Below are 15614 nucleotides of genomic sequence, written 5' to 3'. Positions count from 1 at the left end.
GACTTGAGGATAGTGGCAGTTCCAGAAAAAAGGAAAGGGCTTTCTGAAGGCTAATGTTCTCCATTTTCAGAGATCTTTTTTCATTTACTTTTGGGTTTTGGGCCAGACTGAGATGGTCAAGGATAACAAAAGTAGTTAACTGCAAGTATGAATAGGGATTGAGTCTGAACTTAGTTGAACAATGCTATACATTTACTGAAAAAACAGCTGACATAAAACTAAATATAAGCACGAAGATAAAGTTTAATGGGAATAAAACTGAGAAAGCAAGATAAACTAGACTGGTGTCTAAAGTTTGATGTTTTCGAAAAATATGACAAAAGAATAAAACGATGCTTTCATGATTTACCTGCAAATCCTGAGCACAATACAGCAATAGCTATAGCACCAAACCCTAATAATGGATTTTGTTCCACCTGCAATATTAATTTTTAAAGTTATTTTTAGTGACTAATAAGAGTTCATCCAAGAGTCCAAACAAATAAATACAAAAACCTGTGTTACAGTCTTACTAAAAGTATATTCCACATCAGACACAGCTATTCTACAGAATAAGACAACGAAACAAACAAAAAGACCATTCCAGAAATTAACCAGGGTACTTGGCTTAAGTGAAAAATGTGTTCCTCAAATCACAGCCATAGTATATGCTTAATATATATTGTGTGCCCACTGTTTCCTAATATCAGTAAGCACTCTAGCATGAACTTTAGAACAGGCCAAGTCAGCATGCTACTTAATTTTAATTTCTACTATCACTCTAACTTAAAAGCTTATAGCATCAATCCTGAAAATGATAACAATTTAACTTATTTATTCCTCATCACCTACAGGATAAAGTGCTGCCTCTTAAGACTCCGCAATTTATTGAATTTTTAGTATACCTTCTGTGTACCAGATACATTGTCTATACACATAGCTATGGTTTGAATGTCCACTTCAAAATGCGTGTTGAGATTTAATTGCCATTGTAACAGTATTAGGAGGTGGGCATTTAAGAGATAATTAGGTCATGAAGGCTCTCCCCAAGAAGGGATTGATGCCATTACTGAGGGAATGAGTTAATCGAGGGAGCAGGTTTCTGATAAAAAGGATGAGTTCAGCCCACTTCCCTCTGTCACATGGGATCGCTTCTGCCTTCTGCCATAGAATGACCCTCGCCAGATGCCAGCACTGTGTACTTCCCAGCCTCCAGAACCATGGGCCAAATAAACTTCTGTTCTTTATGAATTACCCACTCTGTGTATTCTGTTATAGCAGCAGAAAATGAACTAAGATACATACTAAATGAATAAAGAAGATTATAATACACAGCTCTGGTTCTTAATTTCTTACATAGGCAAAATTGACAAGTATATATAACCAAAATAGTGTGAGACTAGTGCTAACAGATCCAAGTATATGAGTCCTAACCCTCTGTTTCACTTTATTTTCTGTTTGTTCTAAACTGTCAGGAGCTTTCATCAGTCTTCCCTGAAAGATAAATACTATCTCAATAGTATCACTGAAATTAGCGGGTTGAGATTCATGACTGTAATACGACAAGTATATACCTTGTTCAAAATAAATAAGCCTAATATAAGAAAAGTACCACTTTATGGTACCTGAGAGAGCAAGCTTGGTCTAAAATGTTTGCATGAAGATAAAAGGAGAAACAGAAGATACTGTAGACCAGTGGTTCTCAAAGTATGGACCCTGGATCAGCAGCAGTGGTACTACCTGGGGGTTTGTTAGAAATAAAAACTGTCAGGCTCTACCCCAGACCTACTGAACCATAAACTATGGGAATGGGCCCAGCAATCTGTTTTAACCAACCTTCCAGTTGATTCTGATGTACACGAAAGTTTGAGAACCACTGCTATAGACTACACATTATTAAAAAGGATACCTTCCTAATACAAATTTCAGGACTGACATAGATAGAATAAAATCATACTGTGAGATATCACCTATCCCACCAATTCTTGACTGACTTTCCTGCCAGTTTAATCTCTCTACAGTTAGGAAAAATAGTGATGGAAACGGCTTATCTGGACTTGATTCTGACAAGAAACTACTGGGTGATGAAGTAGATGTGATGGAAACTTTGGAAGAAAGCAACCATGTGATCTGAGCATGAGCCAAACACAGCACAGTTAAGAGACATGTGCTCCAGTCCTGAATAAATCAAAATTCAAAAATGTAAAACTTTAAGTTAGAATTCCATGGCTCGTGAGAAGATGATTCAAGAGAGATTAAGAGTTACTGAAGGAGGAGGTTCTGGTGAAGATTTTAAAAAAGAATACATAAGGAAATCAACATGTTTAAATAAGGGCATCTTCACTGAATTCTGATTTTACAAGAACAAAACTGAGGTATAGATCACCAGGAGGACTCTAACCAGGAATTTAAGAATAGTATCAAGAAATCGAAAACTCAGAATAAGTTGAGGCTTGCAAAAACACTGTAAGGCATTAAAGAAAGCTTTTTTTGAGACAGGATCTTGTGGTACAATCATGGTTCACTGCAGCCTCAACCTCCTCAGCTCAAGTGATCCTCCCACCTTAGCTTCCTAAGTAGCTAGGACTACAGGCATGCATCACCACATCTAGCTAAGTTTTAAATTTTTTTGTGGAGACATGGTCTTACTATGTTACCCAGGCTGATCTTGAACTCCTGGGCTTAAGCAATTCTCCCCACCTACACTACCTAGCTAAATAAATTTAAAAGACTATCAACAAAAGTAGGTGAGTTAGTATATATAAAGCATTTAGATAATGCTAGTATTTAGTGCCATATAAATGATTACGGCTATTATTGTTACACTGATTACCAGCAAAATGTTAGAACAGATTTAGAGATGACTTGTACTTAAAAAGTTTAATGGTCATCAGTGGAAAGTAGTGTGACTTCACTAAGTGTGAAACATACCAGATTTCCTTACTGAAATGACTCCTAATGTTAAGTGATGAGGGGAATTCCATAGGGATAATGTTTGGCAAGAAATCTGACAGACTGCATATTATTATTGTGTTTTTTTTTTTTTTGAGACAGTCTCGCACTGTCACTCAAACTGGTGTGCAGTGGTGCAATCTCGGCTCAGTGCAACCTCTGCCTCCCAGGTTCAAGCAATTCTCCTGCCTTAGCCTCCTGAGTAGCTAGGATTACAGGCGCCCGCCACCATGCCCAGCTAGTTTTTTGTATTTTCAGTAGAGACGGGGTTTCACCATGTTGGCCAGGCTGGTCTCGAACTCCTGACTTCATGATCTGCGCGCCTCAGCCTCCCAAAGTGCTGAGATTACAGGCGTGAGCCTCTGTGCCCAGCCGCGTATTTTTATAGACAACACAGAAATGTAGTAAGGATAAAGATACAATCCATAAGCGCATGAATGCTCATACAGAAAAATGCTAGTTAATTGAACAAAATCAAGCTAGACCATCAACCAATACCAACTTGCCAGGCATATAGATAAGCCACGTTAGAAACAGATCCTCCAGCCGTAGTCAAGCCTTCAGCTGACTGCAGCCCTAGCCAATATCTTGACTGCAACCTGAAGCCAGAACCAGCAAGCTAAGGCACCCTCAAATTCCTGACCCATAAAAACTATGAGAGATGATAAATGTTCAGTAAGCAAGAAAAAGATCAAGCTAGAGACAATTCTAAAGGTACAGCCACAGAGCTCTGGTCCTGTTCTATCTAAAGTTTTCATTAAAGACCTAGAAGGTATATCTTTTTTGACTCTGGAAAGCATAATACCCAAAGGAGAAGCTAATAATGGATAAGAACTGGAAAGAACCCAAGGGGCTGAGCAATGACCCAAGGCTAACAAGATAAGCTTAATAAATACAAACACAACCTGCATTCTGGTTTAGAATGAGCCAGAGTTTGAGTTCTAGTGTCAACGAGAGTCTATTCCAGTCCTGACACTTGGAACCCACTTAACCAGTATTAGAGGAGTGTATGGCAGTGCAGACAGATTGAGGAAACAGTGGGGTGAGATGGATACAAGATACATTTGAGACAAACTATTTGGGTGACACATTTACATATAGTGGTTTATGACGAGTTGTAAAATAGATACTTTGCCTGCCCCCTAGAAATTAAGTCATGTACCACATAATGACATTTCAGTCCATGATGAACCACATATAAAACTGGTCCTGTAAGATAAAACTGTATTTGTACCTTTTCTATGTTTAGGTACACTTACCACTGTGTTACAACTGGCTACAGTATTCAGCACAGTAACATGCTGCAGAAGTGTGTAGCCTAGGAACAACAGGCTATACTGTACAGCCTAGATGTGTAGTAAGTAGTCTATACCATCTAGATTTGTGTAAGTATACTCCATGATGTTTGCATAACAATGAAATCACCTACTGATGCATCTCTCAGAACGCTGAACTTACATTCTTTGTTAAGTGACGCATGACTGTATAACAAGTCTCCAGTATTCAGAACAAAGGGGTAATTACCAAGTTGTGCCTCATACTACTTAGACAACATCGGGAGACAGAGAAGTTTTAGGATATATTGAGGAATAATGATACATGAATGCATCTAGGAGGGAAATATAAGGAAAAGCGTAGGGGCAGAAGGCAGGGATCAGGAAGTCTCTATCTAGAAACCATATTATAGAAAGAAACAGTAGGGTTTTAATTGGGGAAGGAGGAGACCTGGAGGGTGGGGATATGATACTGTTCACAAGCACTGTACATCCCAGCCGCCTTCCATTCCTAAGAGAACCATAGTCCGTTTGCTAAAAGTTAAACACAGTAAATATTCAACTGTAGGAAATGCCTGACCTTTACAAAACTATTCACTGGCATCCCATTTCCTGTTTCTCTTTGGGGAAATAACTGATTGAGGCATACAATATAAGAAAAAAAAAATCATGTATGTATCTTAACATCAACTGTTTAAAAATCAGTTATGTACCTTCACATTAACTCTTAAAAACTAGAGATAATTATCAACTATCAGTAAGAACACTCCTCCCCTTGTCATCCCTATCACTGACAGTAGGGAGATGTGCCAGAGACTGAGAGTTGAGGGAGAAGATGAAAACTAGATGCAGAAAAACCTTGCCCAGTGTTTCTGAGATGTTTGAAAGAGGTCTAGAAGTTCTAAACGTATACAGTATGGAAACTGGCACAGTTGTGGTCACAAGTTAGCTATTAACTAATTTAGGACAAGTTCCTTCACCTCTTTGGACTGTCATCCATAAAATGGAGGGGGTGGAATACATTATTTCTAAGGTAGCTTCCATGTCTAACATTTTTTATGCATATTCTCCTCTGAGAAACAACCAATAAGTATTATTATCCCTAATAATATGCTAAAGAAAAAAGGCCTATCTATAAGGCAAAAGTTACTTTAAATCAAAGAAATGTAGTCATGCTGCATGCATCAATGTAACTGAACAGTGTAAGACTTAAGGAAGTTTTCTATTTATGGGAAGTTATGGTGTGCATTTTGTTTCTTACCACAACTTTTGTAGCTTGGGCTGGTTTCCACTGTACAAGCGTGACTCCAGCACACAGCATAAAAACTGAAACCCACTGTAATTTGCTGAGTGTCCGGTTTAACATTAAAACAGTGCATAAAGCAGTACACGGAATCTTTAACTGGTAGGTCACCTAAAAAAAAAGAATGAATTAATAAATTCAGTTAATGTTAGTCTCTGATACAAATATCTTATTTCTGATATCATTGATACAATTATCAATAAAAAATATTTAATAATGGCTGGGCATGGTGGCTCACACCTGTAATCCCAGCACTTTTGGAGGCCGAGGTGGGTGGTGGATCACGAGGTCAGGAGGTCGAGACCATCCTGGCCAACATAGTAAAACCTCATCTCTACTAAAAACACAAAAAATTAACTGGGTGTGGTGGCACATGTCTGTAATCCCAGCTACTCAGGAGGCTGAGGCAGGAGAATCACTTGAACCTGGGCAGCAGAGATTGCAGTGAGCTGAGATCACGTCACTGCACTCCAGCCTGGCCAACAGAGGGAGACTTCATCTCAAAAAAAAAAAAAAATTGATAATATGATAGTTAATAAAAACTCTTTTTACCATCAAAGATTCTGTGCTTTTCATTATCATGAACTCCACTTACCTGGTACACTGCTGCATCCAGATTGCTAAGAGCTAGGAAAGCCATGTTGTTCTGAACAGCATACACTAACGATGGCACACTTAACTTCAACAGTTCCTTGGGGCTCCCCAAGACATTTTCTCTTAAAGATGCTTTGAATCTACCCAGACTACCAGTTTCTCTTTGAAAACAAAAGGGGGAGATGAGAGGATGGTGAGGAAGAAAATTAAAGAGCATTCTTTTAATAAGACTTCTTCAAACACAGGACAGGCATACTATGTTTGCTGTAATTTAGCAAACTAATAATATCTAACTAGTTTTAGATTAAAAGAAACATACCAATAATGTATCCTCTTTAAAAAATTATAGTTCTGTTTGGGAAAATATGACAACAACTAGATTTACCACTATCAATCTCTGGTCAAAGCTCTAAGAGATTTTGAGTATATTAAATAATGAGATTAGGAAAACAAAATTGCTGATATTACCTATAAAAAAATTCATCCCCTGCTACTTTAACTGTATTTCATCAAGTTCACCCTGATTTTTTCTTAACTGATCAGTCTGCATATCCATTTTTATTTTTACTTATTTATTTTTGAGACAGAGTCTCACTCTGTCGCCCAGGCTGGAGTGCAGTGGCGCTATCTCAGCTCACTGCAACCCCCGCCTCCCGGGTTCAAGTGATTCTCCTGCCTCAGCCTCCTGAGTACCTGGGATTACAGGCATCCACCACCATGCTAAGCTCAATTTTTTGTATTGTTAGTAGGGACAGGGTTTCAAACCCCAAACCTCAAGTGATCTGCCCACTTCGGCCTCCCAAAGTGCTGGGATTACAGGCGTGAGCCACTGCACCTGGCCTATTTTTAAAGTTTTGTTGTTTTTTTTTTAAATTACAATAGATTTAATTGCAAATAAAGAGGCTTTGGTAGTTCGTTAAGTGGGTCAGGAATAGAGTGGGTTTAGGTCAGTATTATTTATAAATTAATTTAGTACTTATGAAATATAGTACATAATAAATCCTTATGTAAGAATATTCTCATCATACTTAATGTCTGTATAATTCTGTAGCAGATCTGAAAAATTTACTACAACAAAAGTAAACTATCTCTAATGTACATAAAGTTTACTATTTGACTGCATATTGATTATGCATGCTCTTAACTATTATTTTTGCTATTACTATTTCAGGAGGACATGGCTAATCTGGCCTATATTTCCTGTATTATAAATCAGCTCATTGATTTCTTGAAAATAAAAATAAAACAATGTTTTATAATAAGCATCAATACCCCAAAAAAGTGCTTTATAATAATGGTCCTAACTGCAGCTCACGATATCCTTAAGAAAACCATAATACTTTGCTGGGAAAGAGCTCTATTCCAACTCAAAGTTTGATAATCACAAGGAGATTCTGTATTTTTGGTTAGAATATTAGAATCAACAGTTGTGAGTTGAATTTTTTCATTTTTAAATGCTGCAAATATAATTACCTAAGTTCTGAGAGAAAGCAAAAGTTCATTACATTAAATTGACTAACCTGTGCCTATTTATTTGCTGTAGAACATTTAACTCCAAGAAAATGCTTAATTAATAAGACAGGAACTTTGACCTAAGCCACAGAAACAAAAGACATCCTTCTTAGTTACAGATCTTTTTGTGTTACCAAATCCAACACCCACACCACAGTGTTAAATCTATATGCTGAAAAGCAATGCACACAGCCTGGTGGTGGACTACAAACTCTATTCGAAAAGCAAAATACCAAAAATACCACAGATTGTCCACCAAAAAATCTATGTAGGAGAGTTTTCCAGGAGTCTGAAGATTGGCTCTTTAATGTTTGGCTTTTTTTTAAACTGCTTAATGCAATTCTAAGATGCCCCATATACTTTCTTTACATCTTTGTTGTTTTGCTTTGTTTTTTTTTGAAACACTGTCTGTCTCTGTCACCCAGCCTGGAGTGCAATGGTGTGATCTCGGCTCACTGCAACCTCCATCTCCCAAGTTCATGGATTCTCCTGCCTCAGCCTCCCGAGTAGCTGGGACTACATGCACAGGCCACTATGCCTGGCTAATTTTTGTATTTTTGGTAGAGACAGAGTTTCGCCATGTTGGCCAGGCTGGTCTCAAACTCCTGACCTTAAGTGATCCTCCCACCTCGGCCTCCCAAAGTGCTAGAATTACAGGCATGAGCCACCGCACCTGGCCAACATCTTAAATAAGAGTATAAAGAATAATTTTCAACAGGTTTTCTCAATTATAAAACTGATGAAAAATTAGAGATTAAAATGTAAAATAACCACCTTAAGAAGATAACTGAACATTATAATTATCTCTAGTATCATGATAGCATAGATACAAATTTTACAGACCGTGTGAAGTGCAAGTTTTAGTGCCCTTCTAAAATGCTGAATCATACGCTGATGATGTGTCTTTAAGGTGATACTCAAAAGGAACTGCTGAGAGGTGGCTGCTTGTGCCCACACTTCACACTCCACCTCCTCCCACACTCATTTATCTCCTGGTGTAAGATTCTTCATGCTAAACCTTCAAAAGCTACAATATAATGGCTATTTATCCTTTCCCTAATCCCCAGCTATGGGCAATGCCCATTTACCTCCACCTGTTAAAGATATTATAGCCTTGGTGGGTGTGGTGGCTCACACTTGTATCCCAGCTATTCAGGAGGCTGAGGCAAGAGGATCACTTGAGGCCAGGAGTTGGAGACCAGCCCAAGTAACAGAGGAAAACCCCTTCTCATAAATAAATAAATAAATAAATAAATAAATAAATAAATAAATAAAATTGCCAGGAGTGGTGGCCTATCATCCCAGCTACGCTGGAGGCTGAGGTGGGAGCATCACTTGAACCCAGGAGTTTGAAGCTACAGTGAACTATGATGCCACCACTGCCTTCCAGCCTGGGTGAAAGAGTAAGATACCATCTCTTAAAAAAAAAAAAAAAAAAAAAAAAAAAAAAGAAGACATTAGAAGCCTTCACTGGTAACAAATAGTGTTTTAGCTCTCCAAAGAACAGGGTTGGTCTCTTTGTCCTGTCAGAATATGGGCTACTTAAGGATCCAACTGCTATTCCAAATAATCACCATACCTGCACCAATACAGGCTGCTGTGGTCCTTTTTCTCCCCCTCACTTTTCTTTCTTATCTCTTCTCCCTTTTCGGCTTTCACATAAAAAGAAGGGCTTAGGAAACAAGTTAGCAGCCAATCTGAGTACTCCTTTCCTTCAGTGGAGCAAAAAGTAAAGTACAGTGTGTCAGGATTAACCTTCACATCTGTCTCTTTTGGCCATATCCTTTTTGTTGGATGCTTAGGAGCTATTTTTTTACTGCCAGGATGGCCAAGGTATATTTTTCTGGTTCCTTCTCTAATGTAGACATTAAAGAAACCAAGGTATACCAGAATGTTAAGCGCTGGAAAGTACAATTATCACTGTAGTACCAAAAGATTATAGCAATGTTACATAAGATATTTTGAAATAAGTTACAAAAAAAAAAAAAAAAGCAGAGGATGCTAAACGAACGAGTAAAAGAATAACAGAAAAGTATCAGAAAGTAGACAAAGGAGATTTAGGAGGTACTGGAAAGAATATGTGGGAATCTTACCACACAGAAAGTTTTAAAGAAGATGGTAAATAATTTCAGTATTAATCAGGTTAAATCCTGCTTAAGTTAATGTATTAATTAAGAATACAGCTCTTAATCTTATATTTAGCTTTACACTGAAGTTATATAAAAGTAACAAGAGCATTGTATCTGCTAGGAAACACTAGTAATCATCTGTCTTTTTGTTTTACTATGAGACAGAAACAAATGACCACTCATAAATATACTGTAATATACTGTAAAAAGGTTACTTTTTCTTCTATTTTCCTGAACTTATATTTTCTGTTTTGGGGATTTTTTGTTTTTTGTTTTTTTGAGATGGAGTCTCGCTGTGTCACCCAGGCTAGAGTGCAGTGGTGTGATCTTGGCTCACTGCAACCTCCACCTCCTGGGTTCAAGCAATTCTCCGGCCTCAGCCTCCCGAGTAACTGGGAGTACAGGTGCACACCACCATGCCGGGCTAATTTTTTGTATTTTTAGTAGAGATGGGGTTTTTCATCATGTTGGCGAGGCTGGTCTTGAACTCCTGACCAAGTGATCCACCCACCTCGGCCTCCCGAAGTGCTGGATTATAGGTGTGAGCCACCGCGCCTGGCCCTGAACTTATTTTCTTAGAAATCAAATCACAAGCACCTTAATGAGCACCTCTGTTAAAAACAAATTTATTAATTATATAAATGACATTGCTAGCTAGGAGAAAGAGCATATATAATCAAAAGCATATATTAAATTTCTTTTTAGATATAGTCTTCATTGTTAAGTTTTCTATTTGAACAATTCTTTTTATTTTTATCATTGTAATAGACTCTGTGCAACCTTTGGTTACCTGAAGAAATTCTGAAGCTCCATGTTGACTGCAGAGATTCTGCTGCTGCCTCTCCCCCTAAATTTCCTATCAACCGGCTGAAACCAATTATTTCTGACCTATGTTTGGTCAAAAATAGGCCTCATTCTTCCAGCTACTGATCTAACAAGAACTACTAGGAAGCATAAAATCCTTGGCTAGGTTACTGACGCACTGTGCAAAATGGAACACAGCAGAAGTTACTCATGAGCTTAAGAAAGTTAAATTTTGTTTATAAATTTCTTATCTACAAAGTATAATTAACTCACTTAAAAGACTTTGAGGGGCTACGTTAAAAAACCAACAATGAAGTCAGCTTGAGGACAAAAATACACTTCATATGAGGGACATGATTTTTACTTCCTCCCCAACACCCTGAACCCATTATAGCATGGGTCCAAAAGGGTACTGAAAATGTAAACCAGAAGGAGAAATAAACAGAGCTGGATAATCTATAACATATGTATTTGACAGATACATTAATTTCTCTAGACAATACTATGAAACAGTAAAAGAATTTTCTCTGGTCTTAATATGGATATGTAGTTCAAAGTTAAGATATATTTGGTTTGTTACTAAACACACCCGAAGTATATGTACATTAACATTTACATATCCTGCTAGGGATAGTCTTTATAAACTATGGTGAACAGCAAACAATAAAAAGTTGTTTGAGCTGGCGCAGTGGCTCACACCTATAATCCCAGCACGCTGGGAGGCCATGGCAGGCGGATTGCTTGAGTCCAGGAATTTAAGCCCAGCCTAGACAACATGGCGAAACGCCATCTCTACAAAATTAGCTGGGTGTGGTGGTGCGCACCTATAGTCCCAGCTACTGGGGAGGCTGAGGCAGAAGGATTCTTTGAGCCCAGGAAGCAATGGTTGCAGAAGTCAAGATCATGCTACTGCACTCCAGCCTGGGTGACAGAGTGATACCCTGTCTCAAAAAAAAAAAAAAAAAAAAAAAGTTGACTTTGTTCCTTTGTTCTAAGGCAATATGAAAGTGTTTTCACTTCCTTTTCTTTATACTAACAATGACAGATTTAAATCTAAACTGTTGACAGCTGTGATAGGGTTTAGTAAAGCATTATAACTAACAATTTTCCCGTGAATTGCAGCAGTAATTAATTTTATGAAAAAGCATTTTTAAATGTTGTATTATCTTTCAACCAAATTATAGCTTAGAAATTGATAACTTAAAATTCAAATACTTGGCCGGGCACAGCGGCTCACGCTTGTAATCCCAGCACTTCGGGAGGTCGAGGCAGGCAGATCACGAGGTCAGGAGATCGAGACCATTCTGGCTAACACAGTGAAACTCAGTCTCTACTAAAAAATACAAAAAAATTAGCCGAGAGTGGTGGCGGGCGCCTATAGTCCCAGCTCCTCAGGAGGCTGAGGCAGGAAAATGGCGTGAACCTGGGAGGCGGAGCTTGCAGTGAGCTGAGATCGTGCCACTGCACTCCAGCCTGGGCGAGAGAGCGAGACTCCGTCTCAAAAAAAAAAAAAAAATTCAAATATTTAAAAAAATCACCTTATTTACATATACAGCTTTCACAATATCCAACTGCTAATCTGCCCCTCCCTCAAAACAGAATTTACTAATTTCTCTTTTAATTTAAAAGTTACCTGATATAATCATTCATATGCACAACAGTATATTTACAAAGATAATTACTACATCTTTGTGTTGAGGTAGAAGACTGGAAACAACCCAAATGCCCATCAATACAGACTGGTATATATGGTACCTACATATAATGGAACATCATGCAGCTTTTAAAAAGAATGAGATAGATTTCTATATACTGACATGAAACCACCTCTAAGGTAAAATATTTGTGTTTAAAAAAAAGGAAAGCGGGGTACAGTGTACATCACAATGCCCAGCAATATCTTGCACGTAACATTTACTACTTTGACCATGTCAACCTTATCTATCAAAGTAGCCATCCATTAATTCCTTCCCACACTCCCTTTTTTTCTTCCAGTTCTAACTTCTTATTGAAATAAGTATAATTTCACACGCCAAAACTTCCAGGGTGTTGTAAGTATAATCAACAAGGATGGGGGAGGGGGGAGGAATCTCAAGTTAAATACAAATAGAAACCAAAAATCACTGTCAACAAAATTACACTTGCAGAAAAAGAACTTGCAGAATAGAACTCAAATATTCTAAAACACAGTATTTTACTGTATGCTGTAAAACTAAAAGCAAAAAGAACTACATACAAATACACAGTTCAGTTAGTAGGTTTGTTTTTTTCTCAGGTAAATATTAGAAATTCTGAAACTACTTATTACCTATTCTAGGATTGAGCAAATAAGTAAATATCTTGAGCATAATGGGAACTAGAATCCTCACCATTAGATAAGGGAACAAACATGGGTAAGAGGAAGTTTAGAATGAACAGTGATGTTAGATCAAAATTGTAGGTAGCAATCAATGTATAACTCTTTGTTATACACAGAACTAGATATAGATAGGTGTGTATGCATACACATGCATATATATTTCATAGCTCCATCTGCTAAAAGGGTCTGAAGTAATGATACTCCAGTATCAATGTGTATACCTCATCCCTAGATTCTGGTTTCTAAATACCATTCTGGAAAAAAAAGGAATAAAAGATCCTTGAAGAAATGTATGATTTCAGGGTTGGGGCAGGGAAAGTACAAGAAAAGCCTGGAACATCTTGATATGCTAAAAAGAAACTGTTTAATCCCACTGTGCAAATCTGGGACATTTTGAGCATCAAAATAATGATAATAATGGATTCTAACCTACACAATAAAATAATCCTTGAGTCCATGTTCATATAAATACAAAGAGAGAGGGAGAAAAAGAGGGGAAGAAGGGAAATTTCTAGAGTAGAATGTCAATAAATGTATAGGTAATACTTCAATGTACAGGTAATGATGAAGTATTAGGAAGTTATCATTTGACAACAGTAACAGACAACAAAACAAATAGGTGAAAGCATGATGAGAAAGAATATTTATCTAGTCTCAAAGTATCTCTCCAAAGGCACTTATTAACAACAAAGAGGAAACTGATAACTTTTTGTGGAGAAACCTAGCAGGCATTACCTTAATCAAGAAATCAGGATTAGGCCAGGTGCAGTGGCTCACACCTGTAATCCCAGCACTTTGGGAGGCCAAGGCGGGTGGATCTCCTGAGGTCAGGAGTTCGAGACCAGCCTGGTGAACATGGTGAAACCCCGTCTCTACTAAAAATACAAAAATTAGCCGGGCGTGGCGGCGCATGCCTGTAATCCCAATCCTACTTGGGAGGCTTGAACCCAGGAGGCGGAGGTTGCAGTCAGCTGAGATCATGCCATTATACTCCAGCCTGGGTGACAAGAGTGAAACTCAGTCTCAAAAAAAAAAAAAAAAAAAGAAATCAAGATAAATCACCAGTAATGGAACAGATACCACACACATCTTTATATACTGCACTAAAAGGGACGCATCATTTCTTTGATATCTCTGACCCAAAAAAACCCCTGAATTTAATCATAAAACTCAATAAACATAATTCGAGAGATATTCTACAAGTTAAATGGCCTGTGTTAATATCAATGACATGAAAAAAAAAGATGGAGGAACTCTCTAGATTAAAGGAAACTAGTAACATGACAATTAAATGCAAACTGTAATCCTGGAGAGGACTGAAGTCCAAGAAAAATAATTATTTTGCTATAAAGGACACTGGTGGGGCAATGGGAAAAATTTATGTAAGGTCTGTGAATTAGGTAACAGTACTATATCAGTACTGATGTCTCAATTTTGATAATTTTATTGATTATATATAAGAGAATGTCCTTGTTTTTAGGAAACATGCACTGAAGAATATTAGGGACAAAGAAGCATGTTATCTAAATCTTACTCTAAAACAAATCAGAAAAAATTATATACATGTTCACACAGATATAGAAGAATATCATAAAACATACATGTTTTATTGTATGTGTAATGTGCTATGGGCTAAATGTGTTACCCCTTAAAATTCATATATTGAAGCCCTAATCCCCAAATGTGATTAGTATTTGGAGGAGGGTCTTAGGTTTAGTGAGGTGATGAGGGTAGAGTCCTCATGATGGAATTCGTGCCTTATAAGAAGAGGAAGAGGCCAGAGTCATCTCTCTCTCCAACACATGAAGATACAGCAAAAAGGCAGCTGTCAGCAAACTAGGAAGAGGGCCTTCACGAGACACCTAATCTTGCCATGAGCATCTTGATCTTGGACTTTCCAGCCTCTAGAACTGTAAGAAATAAGTGTTGCTTAAGCCAACTGGTCTATGGTATTTTATTAGAGCCTCCTGAATGAAGACACATGGCAAGGTGTTAACATTTAGAAATAAAACGTTAAGAGAAAAAATTATTGTAAACTACTGAAATGTCTAACAATGCCACTGTGCTTATCTTTGTCTTAATTAAAAATAATTACTTCATTGTTCTGAAAGACTCATAATTTGAAAATTAGACTTCACAAAACTTGTCTTCTAATCCTATCACTGTCAATTACTTTCTAGATTCCTTTGGCAAATTAACATTTCCCTCAGCCTAAGATTTCTCATCAAAGAAGAGGAAATAATAGTTTCAGCCAAAATGAAAATAAAGGTTGGAGTAACCCAAATCTGAAAATTCAAAATCTGAAATGTTCCAAAACCTAAAACTTTTTGAGTGCCAACATGACATTCAAAGGAAATGCTCATTAGAGCCCTTTGGATTTCAAGTTTTCAGATTTGGGATGCTCGTATCAAATTAATATTCATGCAAATATTCCAGAATCCTAAATATTCTGAAATCTGAAACACTTCTGGTCCCAAGCATTTTGGATAAGGGTTAGTCAACATGTACAAGAATGAAATGAAAATAAGCTGCATTTACCAGCTTGTTTCCCTCACCTGTTTCTAAGGCTGGACATCAAAGAGTGTTTCCTTAACACTTTCACTCTCTGGCAGCCTGCCACTCTCAATAGCCACTATTCTGAATAACTGAAGGCAGCAAATATAATCTTAAAGGAGGATGTGTGGCATTTTACATAACACATTGTGACA

The 15614-nt window shown here is 37.5% G+C and overlaps 1 protein-coding gene across 4 annotated transcripts in view; it reads right to left on the bottom strand.

The window, feature by feature from the left end:
* SLC35A1 (solute carrier family 35 member A1) overlaps positions 1 to 15614 on the bottom strand; it is a 35829-nt gene that overhangs the window by 5540 nt on the left and 14675 nt on the right. For 3 of the 4 annotated variants that reach the window (XM_009205632.4, XM_021937586.2, XM_031667308.1), the window contains 3 exons: positions 6104 to 6263; positions 5467 to 5619; positions 350 to 416 (listed from right to left, as the gene is read on the bottom strand). In XM_009205632.4, the coding sequence (XP_009203896.4) occupies positions 350 to 416; positions 5467 to 5619; positions 6104 to 6263 (380 nt within the window). The remainder of the gene's footprint in view (positions 1 to 349; positions 417 to 5466; positions 5620 to 6103; positions 6264 to 15614) is intronic. The other variant, XM_031667307.1, reaches the window with a different exon arrangement.

Source organism: Papio anubis, chromosome 6 (genome assembly GCF_008728515.1).
Source record: "Papio anubis isolate 15944 chromosome 6, Panubis1.0, whole genome shotgun sequence".
Classification (NCBI taxonomy): Eukaryota; Metazoa; Chordata; class Mammalia; order Primates; family Cercopithecidae; genus Papio; species Papio anubis.
This window is presented reverse-complemented; position numbering and strand designations above follow the sequence as displayed.